The sequence below is a fragment of the Neodiprion lecontei genome, chromosome 4 (assembly GCF_021901455.1).
Source record: "Neodiprion lecontei isolate iyNeoLeco1 chromosome 4, iyNeoLeco1.1, whole genome shotgun sequence".
Lineage (NCBI taxonomy): Eukaryota > Metazoa > Arthropoda > Insecta > Hymenoptera > Diprionidae > Neodiprion > Neodiprion lecontei.
In genome coordinates, this window is record NC_060263.1 from 6,650,782 (window position 1) to 6,666,383 (window position 15,602).

A 15,602-nucleotide genomic window follows, 5' to 3' on the forward strand; every position below is an offset into this window, starting at 1 on the left:
TATAATATTCATCGAAATGTCAATAGTCACAAGTTGTACGAGTAAAACTTCCGAGATTTCGTTTTTGCGATTTGTTTCGCTTGTCAAAATCTACCCCAAGTCGTATCCGAGCACATCATTAGGACGCTTGGACTTGCTGCGAAAGTCCAGCTCCTGTTCGGGCCCACGAAGATTCGAAGATACCCCCAAGTTTAAAGCGTTTAAGGAAAAGCAGGCAAAAATGCAGGTTCGATGTTAGCCTCCTCTCATTAGTTACAATAATTTGACTGTTACCATCACTTTAACCATTTGATCTTGAATTGTTTTTGTAGCAGGATAAGACTTGTAACTTTTGGGAAAATTAAAAGCAATTCATTGGTTGTTAACTGCCTTTCTTAATATTTTCAGTGTGACGACGGATATCCGATACATTTGAAAGGTGGTGTTTTAGATAAAATATTGTACCATGTTACTGTAGGTGGTGTTATTATAGGCCTTGCTCAAGGCTTTTGGTTTATTTATTGTTGTGCAACGAAGAAAGCCGTGGATTGAATTTTGTTAATCGTCGTTTGCAATTTGAATTGTGTAAAAGCAGTTTATCACTAATATTTATTGATGTTATTAACATGTTAACAACAGTTTTTAAAAGAAATAGATACAGTTATCTTTGAGAATGAATACACGTTTAAAGTTAAATGTCTTTACTTTTTGTAACACAATGATACACAACATTTCATTTCTTATATACATTTTCCACGATATATACCGTATGTACGATTATTCAGCTTACTTACTAAAGAATTTAGGAGCTCATTTTTAAGGCACTTTGAAAGTATTTGAATAAAAGAACTTCGTTTGTTTCAACTTTTATAACATATTTGATAATTTGGTGTAAACGACGGTGAAAAATATTCTGAGAAAAAATGAAACTTACAGACCATTCAAAGTTTGCTGATTCCATTTTTGATTCGGAAAAGTAGCATCAGAGCTACTCAACTGGTATTCAGGTTGAAATATAAGCAATGGTTCAAATTGTAAACTTTGGTATCACAGAAACATATTTACATATTTTTCTTGGCGCATTGCAATTCACTGGAAACAGTCTGTATTCACTAGTTATATATTATCATGGTATCAAGTATTCAAAACTTTGTTTTCATTCTGCTCCGTCTTTTGATTTTCCACATCAGGATATTTCTCTTCTATCATGGCCCTGCGTTGTGCTTTAAATTCTGTCTTTTCTGTTTTCTCCGCAACTTCCACATTCTCCGCAAGTATTTCAATTGAATCTGCATTCGAGGAAGCAGAGGATTGCCAAACTTGTGCAGTTTCTGAATCATCATTACCCGCTATTCTTGATTTAAGCTTCTTGTTCATGTCAGGCTGTAAATTCACAGTTTTTGGATTCTTTACCGACTCATCGTTTGGCACATCATTATTCTTCAATTCATGCTGAGTTTGAATTTCAAGTGTCAATTTAGCTGCTCTTTCTTTTCTACGTGCCACCAAGTCTTTTAACGCTTCACTGAATAACATCAAAGTCTCTGAAATTGGTCTGTTTATGTAATCAGCGGATATCTGATCAAACCGATCATCTTCATCTGAAGATAATTCATTCTTTAGCTCCTTGAACTGATCAATAATTTGTTTCAAATTTTCTCTCGCTCCTTTCACCGCTTTAATATCCTGTGTTTCGACAATATATTTATCCATTTCAACAATATTTTCTTCTAAAGATGCTGCTCCAATTTCTTCGGTGTACTCTGTTGAATAGTCGCTTAATTCATCATTGGACCATTTCTTCAGAGACACTGGATCTTCAGAAGCTAAATCCTTTTCAAATTCTTTGAATTGGTTAATTATATTTCTGATACTCTCCTTGACATGAATGACGTTTTCTTTGTGGACTTTTGTCCTCTCCATTGAAATTGCGTTCTTTTCTTTAGACTCAAGTTTCGATACTGGCTTCATTTTTTGCGACACTGAAGGTAGATTACGTTTTGGCATTTTTACATCATTCTTATCATATTCTTGGATCTCTTCTAATTCGTTGTCGCTGGAGCTTTCTTTCTTAGACTTAGCTTCGCCCATCTTCTTCTTGATTAATTTTTTCATCGATTTCTTTAAACTACCTGATTTTTGCTGGTCCATTTTACCACCACTTGCAACTTGCTCGTGCGATGCTTCTTCTTCGATACGCGCATCGCATTCACCAGAATTGCTTCTTTCTACCATAAAGACTTCTTCAGTCGTCTCTGAATCATCATCTAGCTCAATACTGTTTTCAGTTTTCTGCAAATAGTTGTAGTTTTCCGACCCTGCACCATCAGATGTGTCTATTATCTCCATCGATTCACTTTTACTTTTCTCTTCTACTTCCACATTAATCTCATCCGCATTTTCAGTGCTCGGTGTGGAATAATCTACAATATCATTTAAAGTTACGTCTGACTTGTCAGTAATAATTACTACATTTTCATGCGGCAACAAATCACTTGATATTTGCTCCAACGGTTTTCCAATAGCCTCTAATGACGCTTCGATGTCTTCGAATATAAATCCTATATTATCCAGATCTTGACGAGTACCATCAGAATTCAGAGCAACGTTTTTGGCATCATCTTCAAAGTTTGTTAATCCATCATTCAGATCTTTCCTAACTCTAGCTTTTATCGGATCGTATTTAATATTTGCTTTTCGCTTCATTATAAAAATAGTGGGTTTCGTTTTTATCTTTATCGGCGGTATACCATTGTAGTTTAACGTGATATGAGAAAATCCGTCGACCGAGTCTAATATATCGTGAGTTTTCATGTACGGCTTTATGTTTGGCGAATATTTACTTTTAGCTTCCATTAATAAATGCGTGAATTGCAGCATTTCAGGACTATCAATTGTTATATTTTCTTGTTTGGAATATCTGAAAGGTAAAGAATCGTTCGAGAGAATCTCAAAATAGTAAGATTTTCATCATTCATCATTAGCAGCCCATCGTTTTAAAAATATCTCAGTCAGGAAGTCGCGAGTAAATGAATGACTTGTCGGCACGGATACAAGTGAAAATTATTTTGAAAAAAGGGAGTATCACTTACATCCAGTTTTTGTTAGTCTGCGTAAACCTAGAGACTCCAGTCTGTGCAGTTAGGACATCTATGTGCACGTGTACCGGTTCAATGGCATCTTTCTCTAATCGATGCAATCTGGTGATAGCCAAACCTCCAGGATAGTTGGAACCTGCCACGCAGAGCAGGAACATGGAGAATATGGCATTCAAAATTAGATGACCGAGAACAGCCAGTGCGAAAAATCCGTTCCACGATGATTTTGCTCTGTTCTCCCATCTAGTAGAAAATAAAAAACAAAAATTACGGTTTTGGCGACGAACAGAATGACTTTTCCTGGAACGAGTTTTGCTGGTTTGCTGATAAAATATGTACAAGTGCGAAACTCACATCCTGTGACAAGCTGCCGCTGCTCCAATGTTCAGAAGCGGGAAGACGTATATAACGAATCGTAATTCTTTGTGCGGTAGAAAAGAGAAGAGTAGGACGAAAAAAATTCCGGGAATAGTTAGAGCGCGCACTCTCCTGTCCCACATCATTCCCAGTGGTATGAAAAGGTACGAGAAAGCCAGGCCGCGAGGCAAAGCAGAATAAAAGTACCAAAGAAATGGTGACGTCTACATTCTGGTGTTAAGGAGGAAGAAACATTTGACTTGAAAGTAAATCGTTCTATTTGCTCGTCGATTAAGTGAAACAGTTTCAGTGTTATTTATAAAGGATACACCCCACTGACTACTTTTGTTGAGAATCGTGTTAAAGTAGAAGACTTCACCCTCGGGCCACAAAGGACGACTCCAAAAAATCGAATCTATGATCACGGTGATTCCCAGAAATAAAATGCCCGAGGGTATCGATATTTTGAGCAATCTGAAACCAATACAGTTAATAAAATATGACCAGATTTGAGGCGTGATGATGGATAGTATTCTGTTTCAAAGTACCTCGGTATCGTAAGTTTCGTACTGGCTAAGTCATGGATGAGAAATAGTCCTAATAGCATAGCTAATTCGGCTCTGAATATAATGATGGCTGCCGCTGATGAGCAGATAAACGTTACATGGTCTTGCCTGAGCCAACCATAGAGTGCGAGCAGAACTAGAAAATGAAATTTCAGCTCAATGATTATTTTGATCAACACGCTACTGCGACTAAGAGAGAATAATAATTGCAGTGATCGGAAAATTGGGGGGACAGGCTGATGATTATGCTTATTTAAAAAAGCTGCGGAGTGAAAGTGTAGACGAATCATTTTTCTTAAAATAAATAAATACCTCGACGAATACGAAATTAGCCATACCTTATTTCTTTTCTAGCTACTATTAGACCTTGATGCTACTTAATGCGTTCAATTTATGTATTTTGAGTTTTATCTGCAACATAAATATTATCACACGTTTGAATAAGTAAGATCAATTGACGTTACTTATGATAATATCAGCATTTTTTCAGTGGCATCAGAGTCAAATAATATGAAACTTTTACTAAAGATAAGAGCAATCGGCAAATGCTAGTCGACGATATACACAGGCATAAAGCTTACTTTCTTCATCAAAGGAGCGCCTTTTGAAATAGGCCATTCGAGTTCCACCCTTTGATTTCTAACGAACATGCAATCGGGAAAACTGTCTTTGAATTCATTCAAATATACATGTACAAGTGAACAATCTTCCGAACAAACCTTCATGTCGAATTTACATTATCACAGGACTGTGTCGATTGTACGTAGAATTTTTTTATTTTTTTTATTTAACGAAACGCAATTTTTAGCTCACACGCGTAACGTGAGACTGCTTAGACAATGACAACAAATAAACATTGACACCGACCTCTGTATCGACGTACAACACATTCAAACGTTAATTTCTGAAGACGACCCAAAGTGGGAGGTAACGAAATGACTAGCTTTTAGTCCTTTATTCACCTAGAGGCATGGCCATGATGTTTGGCAAAGGACGGCTCAGGTAATACATGAAGTGGTACTGCGTTATGGTGATTGCAACAAACCATTTGACAAACTGGAGGCCGAATATTTGCTGTAACGCTTGTCTGTACAGTCGTAGCGTGGCTATTACCATCAGGCCCAGTACAGCTCTCACTGGAAATGAAAAAGAATTTAGATGAGTTCCTTTTTTCGAAGTAATTAAAACGAAAAGGTATAAAGTTTTCGGAAAAAACGTTACCAACAGAGGTTTTATATTTATCTGAAATTCCAACCGATTTTAAGTTTTCACTCATACTCGGTTGTGAAAAATACAAACGCAAGTCGATGCAATTTTTAGCTATAAGAATTAAACTACCGCTATTCATATTAGTCCGAGAACTTATCAGAACTTAGCAGTGGCGACAATTTTATTTTTTGATCTCGATTGAAACTTTAGGTATGTAATTTTATTATGTGGTTGAAATCTGTAACGTTTACATAGGGAAACACTATATCTATGATATGACTACGTTTCGCTTTATTATGGTTTAGTGTGAAATTCGAATATTCTTAAATTTAAGTAAAAATTTTTGCCAAAGATTTATCGCAGCGTTAACATTGCGAATTTCCATCCCATATTTTATTCCCGTTCCACTTTCTTTGCGCATAGGATCATTAAATTACGAACATGTCGTTTAGACTGAATAATCACCCTGAGAAGATTCTTTTTCAAAATTCATCTATATTTCTACCAAAAAATAACTAACAAATAAACATGCGTCAAGATAAATAACAGCTCACCGACATATTGGGAGAAGAATTTGCTGAGATTGAGGTAATCAACAGCTGCAACAAAGGGCGTCGCAATACAGGAGATCATGATTGGACCCAGAAATGTTCTTGGCACAACTCCAGGAAACTCACGATGATCGTACTAAATTCAAGGAAAAATAGATGCATACGTATCATCAGACGGCAGTTGGTAGAGGAGAGAGGAATTATTTCAGAATTCGTACACAGCTTTTGGCGAGGCTTTTCCCAGAGATTGCCAGGCGATTTCCATCGATCAACGATCGGCGTTGTTATGGTAGAAAATTAAAGAGGTAAATACGACAAGCGTTACACTAACGACTAGTCTGAGAAAAGCTTATCGAATCGCCATGGTAGTCGAGTCAGCTATTTTAGACCTGTTGTTTGAGTAACCACAGCGTATTTTTGTGGTAAAATTTGTACTCACTTCTGTCAGGTTAAAACCGTGGTAGAGAATATCATGCATCGCCTGCAGGTTGAAACTCTCTTCAACTTTGGTGAAGGGGCAGTAAAAAAGGTGGATACTCGCCACGAGTATTACTATGCGATCCATTATTGAGTTTTCTGTTTTTTCTACCTCGGCTACATTCGTCAACGATTATTCCATTTCGGCGATGAATTCGTTCGCTGTTTTCTAGTCTCGTCTCGTCTCGTACGCAGAGCTAACTTGTCGATGAAGTGCGGCGGGAGTGGACCAGAAGGAGATTGTGATTGATCAGAAATAGATTCACGGCAGCAACGGGCAAAAGCAAACTGCCGAACTACCTGCAGACGACGACGTTATCTGTCGTCTGCTTGCCGGTTCCAACCACAGTGCTGCCAGCCGTCTAAATCTAATCGTTCCTGCCAATCTCCGTATTTGTAGGTTAGGTGATAAAAAAAAAAAAATTAATAATACAACATCCTGGAAAGAAATTTTACCGTGTTTCACTCTCACAAACGTTTTATATGTATTTATCGTTGATTTCGTTGAAGTCTAACTTTACGTTGCTTGTAGAAACGGGTTTGTTGTTTTTAAGGTTAAATATTACCGCCTTCGTGTCGCAGCTTAGTTTCTACAGATGGCGCCACAAATCACGCGACGCGAAAATTCTCGTCGGTTTGAATTATAATTTGAAGATACAAAGCGTTGACTGAGGAAGTATACCTGTACAAACATAATCAATACTCGATGAAAATTCTAGCCAAAGCTCTAAAACTTAAAAAATTATAAATAAATAACGGCGTCACTAGGATGTTTGAAAATATTTTAAACAAGTCTTGGCAATTTTGTTATACATCTTTACGCATGTATTTCGTAGCAGGGGGAAAGAGATGTGCATATTATTATCGGTACAACGCGATAATGTACGTCACCTTGTATAATCACATAACGTCGTTGCGAAAGAGAATATCTTTCGCGTTGTTTTGTATATTCATATATAATTCGTATGAATTATTCGAAATATGCAGATGGAATCTCTTGTACGTCCGGAATTATATACATACACATACATATACATATACACATACCTACTGAGATTTAGTGAATATTTCGACGTCAGAACTCGAGGATGCTTAACTCTGCATCAACAGCTATGGAAGCTCCTAGTTCTTCGGATATATTATAAAACTGACGACTTTGCAAATGAATATGTAATTACAGTAGTTATTACACAATATCGAATTCCAACGTTAATTAATATCAATAATTTGGTCAAAACATTATCGCTTCTTTTAACGGAGTTAGTTCCCATGTTACACAAGATTGCAATTTTGCTACAACGTCGAAGGCCGAAGTTCGATTTTAAGTACTAGTTTTTGTACTTCCGTAGAAATTTCTCCTCGGATTGATTTATAGAAAAATAATAATAAGAACTGCGTTTTTCCAACTTTCTTCCACACCGCGTAGTTTAAATTTCCAAAGTTACGTACAAGTGAAGTAAATTAATTTGCACAACATACCGTATAGTAGTTTTAAAAGTTTATAACGGCGATTAAAATTCATGCGCAATTTGTTTCGATACACGGTATATAATATAAATGATAAAATTTGTCTTTTATATCTTGCGGCAAGTATAAATAAACGAACTGTGACGTTGATGGTAAATTAGCGGTCGTTCTTCAAAGTGTAACGTGAGTGCGAGGAGAGTATATTTTTATTTTATTCGTTCCTCGCGTACATTGCGCACGGTTAATCGAAGGGAAGAAATGGAGTTATTTTTTTAAACCGACTTACCGCGGCATCGTTATGTCGAGAAGAAGAGAGACGGTGGTAAGTGGGTGCCGCTAGAGCAATGTTGGCAAATCTTATTAACTGGGTAAATATTTGACGAAGATAAGCCCATTAGCACTAGAAGGCGAAGTGTGCCTAGTTAGTGAAGCGTAGAGTATGCATTAATTTCAGTCCTACTCGAGATGTGATATCGTTTTAACATAAAGTAACACGTCAATGCGCGCTCGGAAACGTGTTTTAAACAATTTGTTGATTACTTTTTATCCTACTTCCTCTTCGTCTCCGTTCGCTATTGCGTCAAACGAAATTGAAAAGTCACGTTTAACCGCGCGCGCGGTAATCGGTGATTGTTAAAAGTGCGCATTTTCCGCATTATCGATTAAATTAAAACGATAGCGCATGCATGTATTCGACCGATTATTAACTTCAATATTATCCCTCTGTTTCGATATTACGGACGATATGAAGATTGGGCTCGCCAATCGCTCGCTGATTCAATCTTCCATAAATTAATTTCACCGTTGGCTTAACTCTGGCCAAATGATTCGCACCTAGATATCAAATCGCGTAATAATTACACAGCAGGTTAGCCGAAGTGTGAATTATTGTGTAACTAATTTTGTGTTAAAAATTCCCGTAAAAATGTGAATATTTTATTATAATACACGGATTATTCGATCGTCCGTTTCATCGTTGTTGTAAATTTTAACAGGCGTCATTTTCTCTCATTAATTATTATTCTCTATTCAAACGCGAATATTTCTCGGTGAAATATTTTCTCGGATGTAAAATCGTCGGGTTCCTCTTTGGAAAATGTAGATACAACAGGAGTTCTTGTATTCCTCTATAGCAGTATTATTCTCAAACCTCCAGGATAAACAATGGAGAATTTAACTTTGTAATACATTCGGACGTATCAGCAACGAGTTTATACACAGAAAATTTCAACTCCGTTCTTACTCTCTCTTCTCTCTTAAAGCTGAAGGATAATCCCATGCGCAGAACGAAACTTTTAATTAAACGGGACGTTTTTCTCCACACGGCCAAGTGACAGGTACAAATGCGGGAAAATAATTCCCGAATTTAACCCACCCTCCCCCCCCCCCACCCCCCCTTCACCCCCGTAATTATTATTATTAAATACATGCATAATGATTTTTCATAATTCAAGTCGATGGATGATAAAAGTAAATTTGATCCAAAGCAGTTTTTCATATTATTAATTGTATACAACAGCAAAAGAGGTGAAATTATAGTGTAAAATTGTGAACAACAATTTTAGAGGGTGGTTACGGTATTTTCTCATCTTCGTCAAATTTGAACAAGAGAAACAATTTTCATGAAAAATTACGTATTGGCAAATAATTCTCACGTCAAATTTTGTTTCTTGTAAAATTCCCGAACTCGCGTAAAAAACGTTTTTATTCTTCTCGCTTCTGTATATTAATGTAAAACAACGCGCGTTTTTTCCACTTCCGTTTCTATATCTCATCTCTTTTTATCCTCCTTTATCTTCCTTGTTACCTTTTTTTTAATTTTATTAAATTTTTTCTTCGAATTCAATTCATTTCCATATTTACAGAGCTGACGAAATAATTGAGTTTCAAAGAGTCTAATTCAATCTGTTTCGAGACATTGTATAAGTGTCGGTCCTCGAGGCAACTGATACACGTATAATATTTCCCTTGCCCCGAGTCTTTTGTAAATTTATCTCGCGCGGAGCGACGAGTGCGCGAAAGTGTGAGAAAAGTAGTAAACGTAAAAATGTTAAAAGAATAAAGAAAGAATAGAAAAACGCTAGGGTAAAAAAAGGTACGGGATTATGGCAGGGGAGAGAAGGAGTAGAAGGAAATAAATAATAAAACCACGGTATACGCTTCGACTAACAAAAGTTATTCGGACTGTTGGAACATACCGCGGTTCAAATAAATATATTCATTTGCCGAGTTATAAATGCGAGAGCTTTCACTCGGCAAGCTTATTTGGCAAACGTGGTAAGCTTGAAAAAGTGAGCGGCAATATAAACCTATACTCGTGTCAAGCAGGAATGGAAAAAAGTAGCTGAAACGAAACGAAACGAAACGAAACGAAACGAAACGAAACGTAACGTAACGTATCGTCCAATAACTTTTGTCAGTCAGAGTATTCGGCTTGAAACGTGCGTCGTATTCGAGGTGCAAACCCATATTTCAACACTGCCTGCCTGCAATTACCTGCAGTTAGAGAAATTCCGGTGCAATTGATGACCCTAATTGAGCCATATCGTAATTGACCGATGCGATTGTGACATCGTACGAAACGCTAGTCGGATATACAGTGACCCAGAAAAGTGGTAAATAATACAAGGAATGACCGGATGTCCATAAGATCAGGAATTTTATTGATTCTGTGCGGAAACAATCGATTAACTCTGAGAACAAGTTTATTCAAATTCACGACAACGCTGAGAGAAATTTTTATTTACGGTTACCGCTCAGTCCTTAAATATTTTCAATTTTTACCACAATCCATAAATATAGTTCTAGGTAGAAAATGAAAATTAGTTTTCTAGTATCCGTTGCTATTCTTTCTCAATACGATCGCTGTTGCTATATTTTCTTGCGACTGTTGCGAAAATTTAACGCTCGTGCAACAATAAATAAATTGATGTCAAGGCCTTGTTTAACTAAAAAAGTGGAGTAAACCTCGGATACTGATTTTGCTATGCAATTACCAAAAAGGATCGACAATAGCGCAAAATGTTTAGGCGTACCCCGTTTTTCGTAATTCCAACAATATTCAAACACTTTTTTTAACGATACCTGTTTTACCGAACTTTTCTAGTTACTGTAACAAATGAAATTTTTCTCAGTGAAGATTTCTTTGTATTCAATACATTTTTTCATTGCTATAATACGGTTGAAACAATTCGTATTTAAATTCAAACGTATAATTTTTTGACCGCCACTCTTTATTCTTAACATTAGCCGACTCATTAACCAACAAAAAAAAAAAAAACTACCTCTTGCACACTTTTTATAATTAATTATAAATTATTGTTACCGAGATAATCCAATGTTCAATGAATTCCGGTTGTTTTTTTTTCCAATAAATTTGAATTCCGTTGAACCAGTTTATTAAATTTGAAATAAAAGGAATGTATGAATTTTTGGATGTATTTTCATGCCAACTTGTGACAGGCTGATATTTTTTGAAATTTTGAATGAAATCAATAATTCACCGGGAAAAAGTTGAGGAAACATAAAAGAATTTAATATACGCGGCGGCAAATTGGTCAAATATATACGAAAAATGAGAAAATTCGTAAGACGTTGACACGCCGGAATTTTGACGGGAAAAAAATGTCGTATGACAGTACTTTTAAACTTTTGTGCTGTCGAATTTTTAAAATGAGATTTTTAAATCTTGTGACATATTTTTATGTCCACTTCACCGTGTCATGTATCCAGTTTTTTGCCTTGTTTCGTAGATTTTCAAGTTGATAGAATTTTCATCTCAACAAATTTTCATTTCATCGTCAGTATTAAAATACCGATTTTCTTCACCGTTTCTAAAAATTTCTGTCACTCGATTAAATCATTTTAAAACTTTTCCAACAATATCGGAGTGAATTTTTTAGCGATTTTTCAATGTTTTACTGCCGATATAAAATAATCTCCTGCCTGATCTTGTTTTATCGGATCGAAGACGTGTTTTTTCTCAACTGATCGTGAATGGAAAGCAGCTATAAACCGAAATCGTGGATTTATTCGACAGTCATGCGTTATATAAATTTGCGCACTATAAAGTAATTGAATACGTGTTACGCATGTGTGTAAAATGTATGGAAATGATTTTTACGAGAAAAAATAACCTTCGCATCTTATCGCAATCGATAAGAATTTTTCGTAAATGAAAAACCGTTACAGTATGGCTCGATTCTGTTGAAAAAAAAAAAGAATAAAAGAAAAAGAGAAAGGAAAATAAAAAATAAGACAATTCTCCCGATACATGGCATGCGTGTTTATTTATATCACGACGTATATTTGGCGGTGTGAAATGCTCGTCGTGTTATATTATTATCGCGGCGGTAAATATATGATCTGAAAAGGCAAGCGTAACGATCGAAATAATTCCGTTTTTTCCCGACGAAATAAAAATCCGAATATAAAAGGCTAACGCGTTCGCGTTACTACAACCGATTATAATATTCGCCCGATCGCATCTCGCGCAATTCTCGCAGACTTCGGCCGGATAACGCGAAATTCACGTAAGACGGAAGTCCGGAAGCAGCTGCTGCAGCCGCGGGAGAATCAATCGCGGGGTGTTTAAGGAGATTGAGGAAGGGACGAATAGAGCCAATAAGTCAGACCGCCGAGGGTGCGAAATTGATGGGAAGGGGCGCAGTCGCGCTCGAGGCATACGTGGTGGCCGAAAAACACCGTTTTCACTAGTTAACTCTAGGGGGTTATTCACTTGTTGAAATTGCGGATCGATTTGGAAATCGGTCGATTTAAAATCGTTTAAAATCATTTCAAGTCATTGAAATTACTCGAAGTCACGCGTAATTACCCGAAATTGTGTGAAATCGCGTGAAATTGCACGTGTGTTCGCTTGTTGAAATCGCGAACCACTTTGGAAAGCAGTTGCTTTAAAATCACTCGAAATTATTGAAATTACTCGAAATGACGTGTAATTGCCTTAAACGTGTGAAATCGCGATCCACTTTGCCGAAGCATGCCTTATAATCGGTTGAAATCACTTGAAATCACTCGAAATCACGTGTAATTGCGTTAAATCGTGTGAAATCGCAAACAACTTCGGAAATCGGTCGCTTTAAAACCGTTTAAAATCACTTGAAATTATTGAAATCACTCGAAATCACGCGTAATTACCCGAAATTGTGTGAAATCGCGTGAAATTGCACGTGTGTTCGCTTGTTGAAATCGCGAACCACTTTGGAAAGCAGTTGCTTTAAAATCACTCGAAATTATTGAAATTACTCGAAATGACGTGTAATTGCCTTAAACGTGTGAAATCGCGATCCACTTTGCCGAAGCATGCCTTATAATTGGTTGAAATCACTTGAAATCACTCGAAATCACGTGTAATTGCGTTAAATCTTGTGAAATCGCAAACAACTTCGGAAAGCAGTCGCTTTAAAGACGTTTAAAATCACTTGTAACAAGTTGAAATCGCATGAAATCACTCGAGGTCTCTTGAAATCGCGCAAAATAGCTTTATATCGCATAAAATCGTATGAGATCCCTTGAAATCACGTGAAATCGCCCGTGTATGTATCACTCGTTGAAATCGCAAACCATTTTGCAAAGCAGTCATTTTATAATAGCTTGAAATCACTTGAGATCATTGAAATCATTGAAGACATCGAAATCGCTCGTCACCTGATCTACGACTGAATAACCCCTCGAGTTAACCGTTTGCGAGGGGTTTGCCGTTGAAGCATTCATTGTGACAACCCTTATTGTAGTCATTTTGTAATAATTGTAATCGCGTTGTAATCATGAAAATCCCTGAAGTCTGACAATCGTTATCCGTTAACGTAATTATTTGCAACCATATCGCAATCACTGTGATTACAATAATCATGAAATCTTTAAAAATTTTGTCCTTAATTATATGAACTTTGGAAATTACGCCAGTAAGACAGAGTATTTGTAGTTCGTCAGATGGTAAAAACAAAATCACTGATGATTACATGCGATTTTTTTTTTTTCTTTGGAAATCACAGTAGTCATGGAATTTTTATAAAATTTACAAACCTTAATCAATATATTTAAAAAAAACTAACCGGTTTTGCCAATCTATCAGCGGTTTCGCGATTTGAGGAATTTTCCCATAAAAACTGCAGACCAACGAAATTTTAGGATGCTATTCAGACGCCACTCGCCATTTTTTTTACTTCTTCAAAGAAAAAAAACACTGAATTCATAACATTTCGATTGTTTAATATTACTGATGTATAATTTTTTTGATTTTTCTTACCTCGGTAACTGTTCAATCATTTAGATGTTGATAATTTTTCGATACTGTACATATAATAAAAATACTATTCATAGATTTTCATGTAAAAGGAGGAAAAGTTTGATTCCAATTATCTGGGAAAGTTTACAAAGATTAGAAAATACGGTCTGAAATTTGTACAATTATAATCTGATAGGTTTAGAAAATAATTCTGTCCGTAATGTTGAAGGATTAGTTTGTTTAGTCCGCAGAGAATTACCTCCGTATAGTGAAGCGAGTTAAAAATTCTGCCCACCGTCCCTCGAAAAAATTTCAATATCTACTGTCTGTCAGTTTGCAGTTTTTCTTGCGTGTTTGAAGACCGAAGTTATTTAGACCAAACCGCTATTATCCCCGAAAAGACTCCGAGTTGTGGGTTTTTTCCTCCCATTGTCAATATTGAGGATGCGTAAGGTTTACGGTACGGTTAAAATAATATTCAAACGTAAAATTAGCGAAATATGAAGACCGAAGTCCAATGCAACTGAGGTTAAATAAATTGAGTTATGTCAAAACAATATCCCCTAAATACGAAGGTGCAAAAGATAGGAAAAAAAGAAGAAAACGACGATGGATTTGCTCGGAAAGTGATCAGTTATCAATAACTTTTCATGCGTCGCAATCGGCTACTTTTTCTTTTTTTTTTTTTTAAAAAGAAACTTCACCACATATCCAGTTTCAATATATCACAGATTATTTTGTTCGCGAATGACTTATTCTACAAATTGTCGAAATTGAATTTTTTCTTAAGCTCTCCTATCGGCAGAAAAAAACTAACTTATGTCAAATCAATACAGGTTTATAGGTAATATTATAATAAATTGTGTTATAGATTATAATAAATGAATATTAGATGTAAATATGTAGGTATTGAATATTTGATCGAAAATCCATGTGACTTGATTTGTGAAGAATTCATTTGAGAACAAAATGAGCTGATATCGATGAAAATTTAACAGAACATGCGAATTGCTTTATAAAACGCAACTTAATTGAAGAATATTAATTACCGAGCTATTCCGATCTTGGTCCATGATTTCCTATTTCCTTTTTTTATGTTTCACGTCAAAGGACTGGTTTCCCTATAAAACTTATCAGAACTTAATTACGAAGTTAAAGTTCGTTTGTAAAGTTTTTAATGTTCAATGATCTTTGATAAGTTAACAAGGAGTGTCTTAAGTCCAGTAAAATGTATAAATTGACGGAAAATATACTTGCATGACATTTCGTAAAGTTATACTACAACTCCTTCGGAGTAATTCTTAAACAATGAAAATGGTTTGTTAAAAATAAAAACGCATCCTTACGCCAGCATAATTTACATATCGTTTGGCAATCTGTTTTCCTAAATTTAAACCCCATTGGTCCCGAAACACAAGATACGTCTTTAAACCGCGGTTCCGTCTCGTTTCCGGTATAAAGGCACAACGCATCTCGACGTGCCTTCGACGTTTGAAAATCGTTCAAAGTACCGTCTTCGTTCCCTCGTCTCTTGGGAAAACGAGACGAAACGTGAGCTTGGACACAAAACCCGGTCCCTCTCAGTCCGTTACCGAGTTGGTAAAAGCCGGGGGTGGGTACAGTGTCATCGAGGGTGGTGGATGACGATCGG

General features: G+C 36.2%; 2 protein-coding genes across 6 annotated transcripts in view; one reads left to right on the forward strand and one right to left on the reverse strand.

The window, feature by feature from the left end:
- Nucleotides 1-663: 663 nt before the first annotated feature.
- LOC107223641 lies at nucleotides 664-6,584 on the reverse strand. Of its 4 annotated transcripts, XM_015663391.2 has the most exons (8): nucleotides 6,200-6,584; nucleotides 5,764-5,896; nucleotides 4,963-5,136; nucleotides 3,983-4,136; nucleotides 3,764-3,908; nucleotides 3,432-3,658; nucleotides 3,072-3,320; nucleotides 664-2,899 (listed from the first exon to the last, which is right to left on the reverse strand). In XM_015663391.2, exons 1-8 carry the CDS (start codon nucleotides 6,323-6,325, stop codon nucleotides 1,114-1,116), a joined length of 2,994 nt encoding a protein of 997 aa, XP_015518877.2. In that variant the 5' UTR covers nucleotides 6,326-6,584; the 3' UTR covers nucleotides 664-1,113. The 4 variants fall into 4 exon arrangements, with proteins under 4 accessions (XP_015518877.2, XP_046592202.1, XP_046592204.1 ...); XM_046736246.1 differs by lacking the exon at nucleotides 6,200-6,584 and having other exon boundaries at nucleotides 5,046-5,136; nucleotides 5,764-5,802; XM_046736248.1 differs by lacking the exons at nucleotides 5,764-5,896; nucleotides 6,200-6,584 and adding an exon at nucleotides 4,339-4,411 and having other exon boundaries at nucleotides 5,046-5,136.
- Nucleotides 6,585-8,098: 1,514 nt separating this feature from the next.
- The window catches only part of LOC107223630 (diuretic hormone receptor), a 29,240-nt gene continuing 21,736 nt past the window's right edge, over nucleotides 8,099-15,602 (forward strand). Inside the window, exon 1 of one of the 2 annotated variants that reach the window (XM_046736281.1) lies at nucleotides 8,099-8,572. The gene's annotated coding sequence lies outside the window, so the exon portion shown is untranslated. Of the gene's footprint in view, nucleotides 8,573-8,681; nucleotides 9,042-15,602 lie in introns of those variants that run through there. The other variant, XM_046736279.1, reaches the window with a different exon arrangement.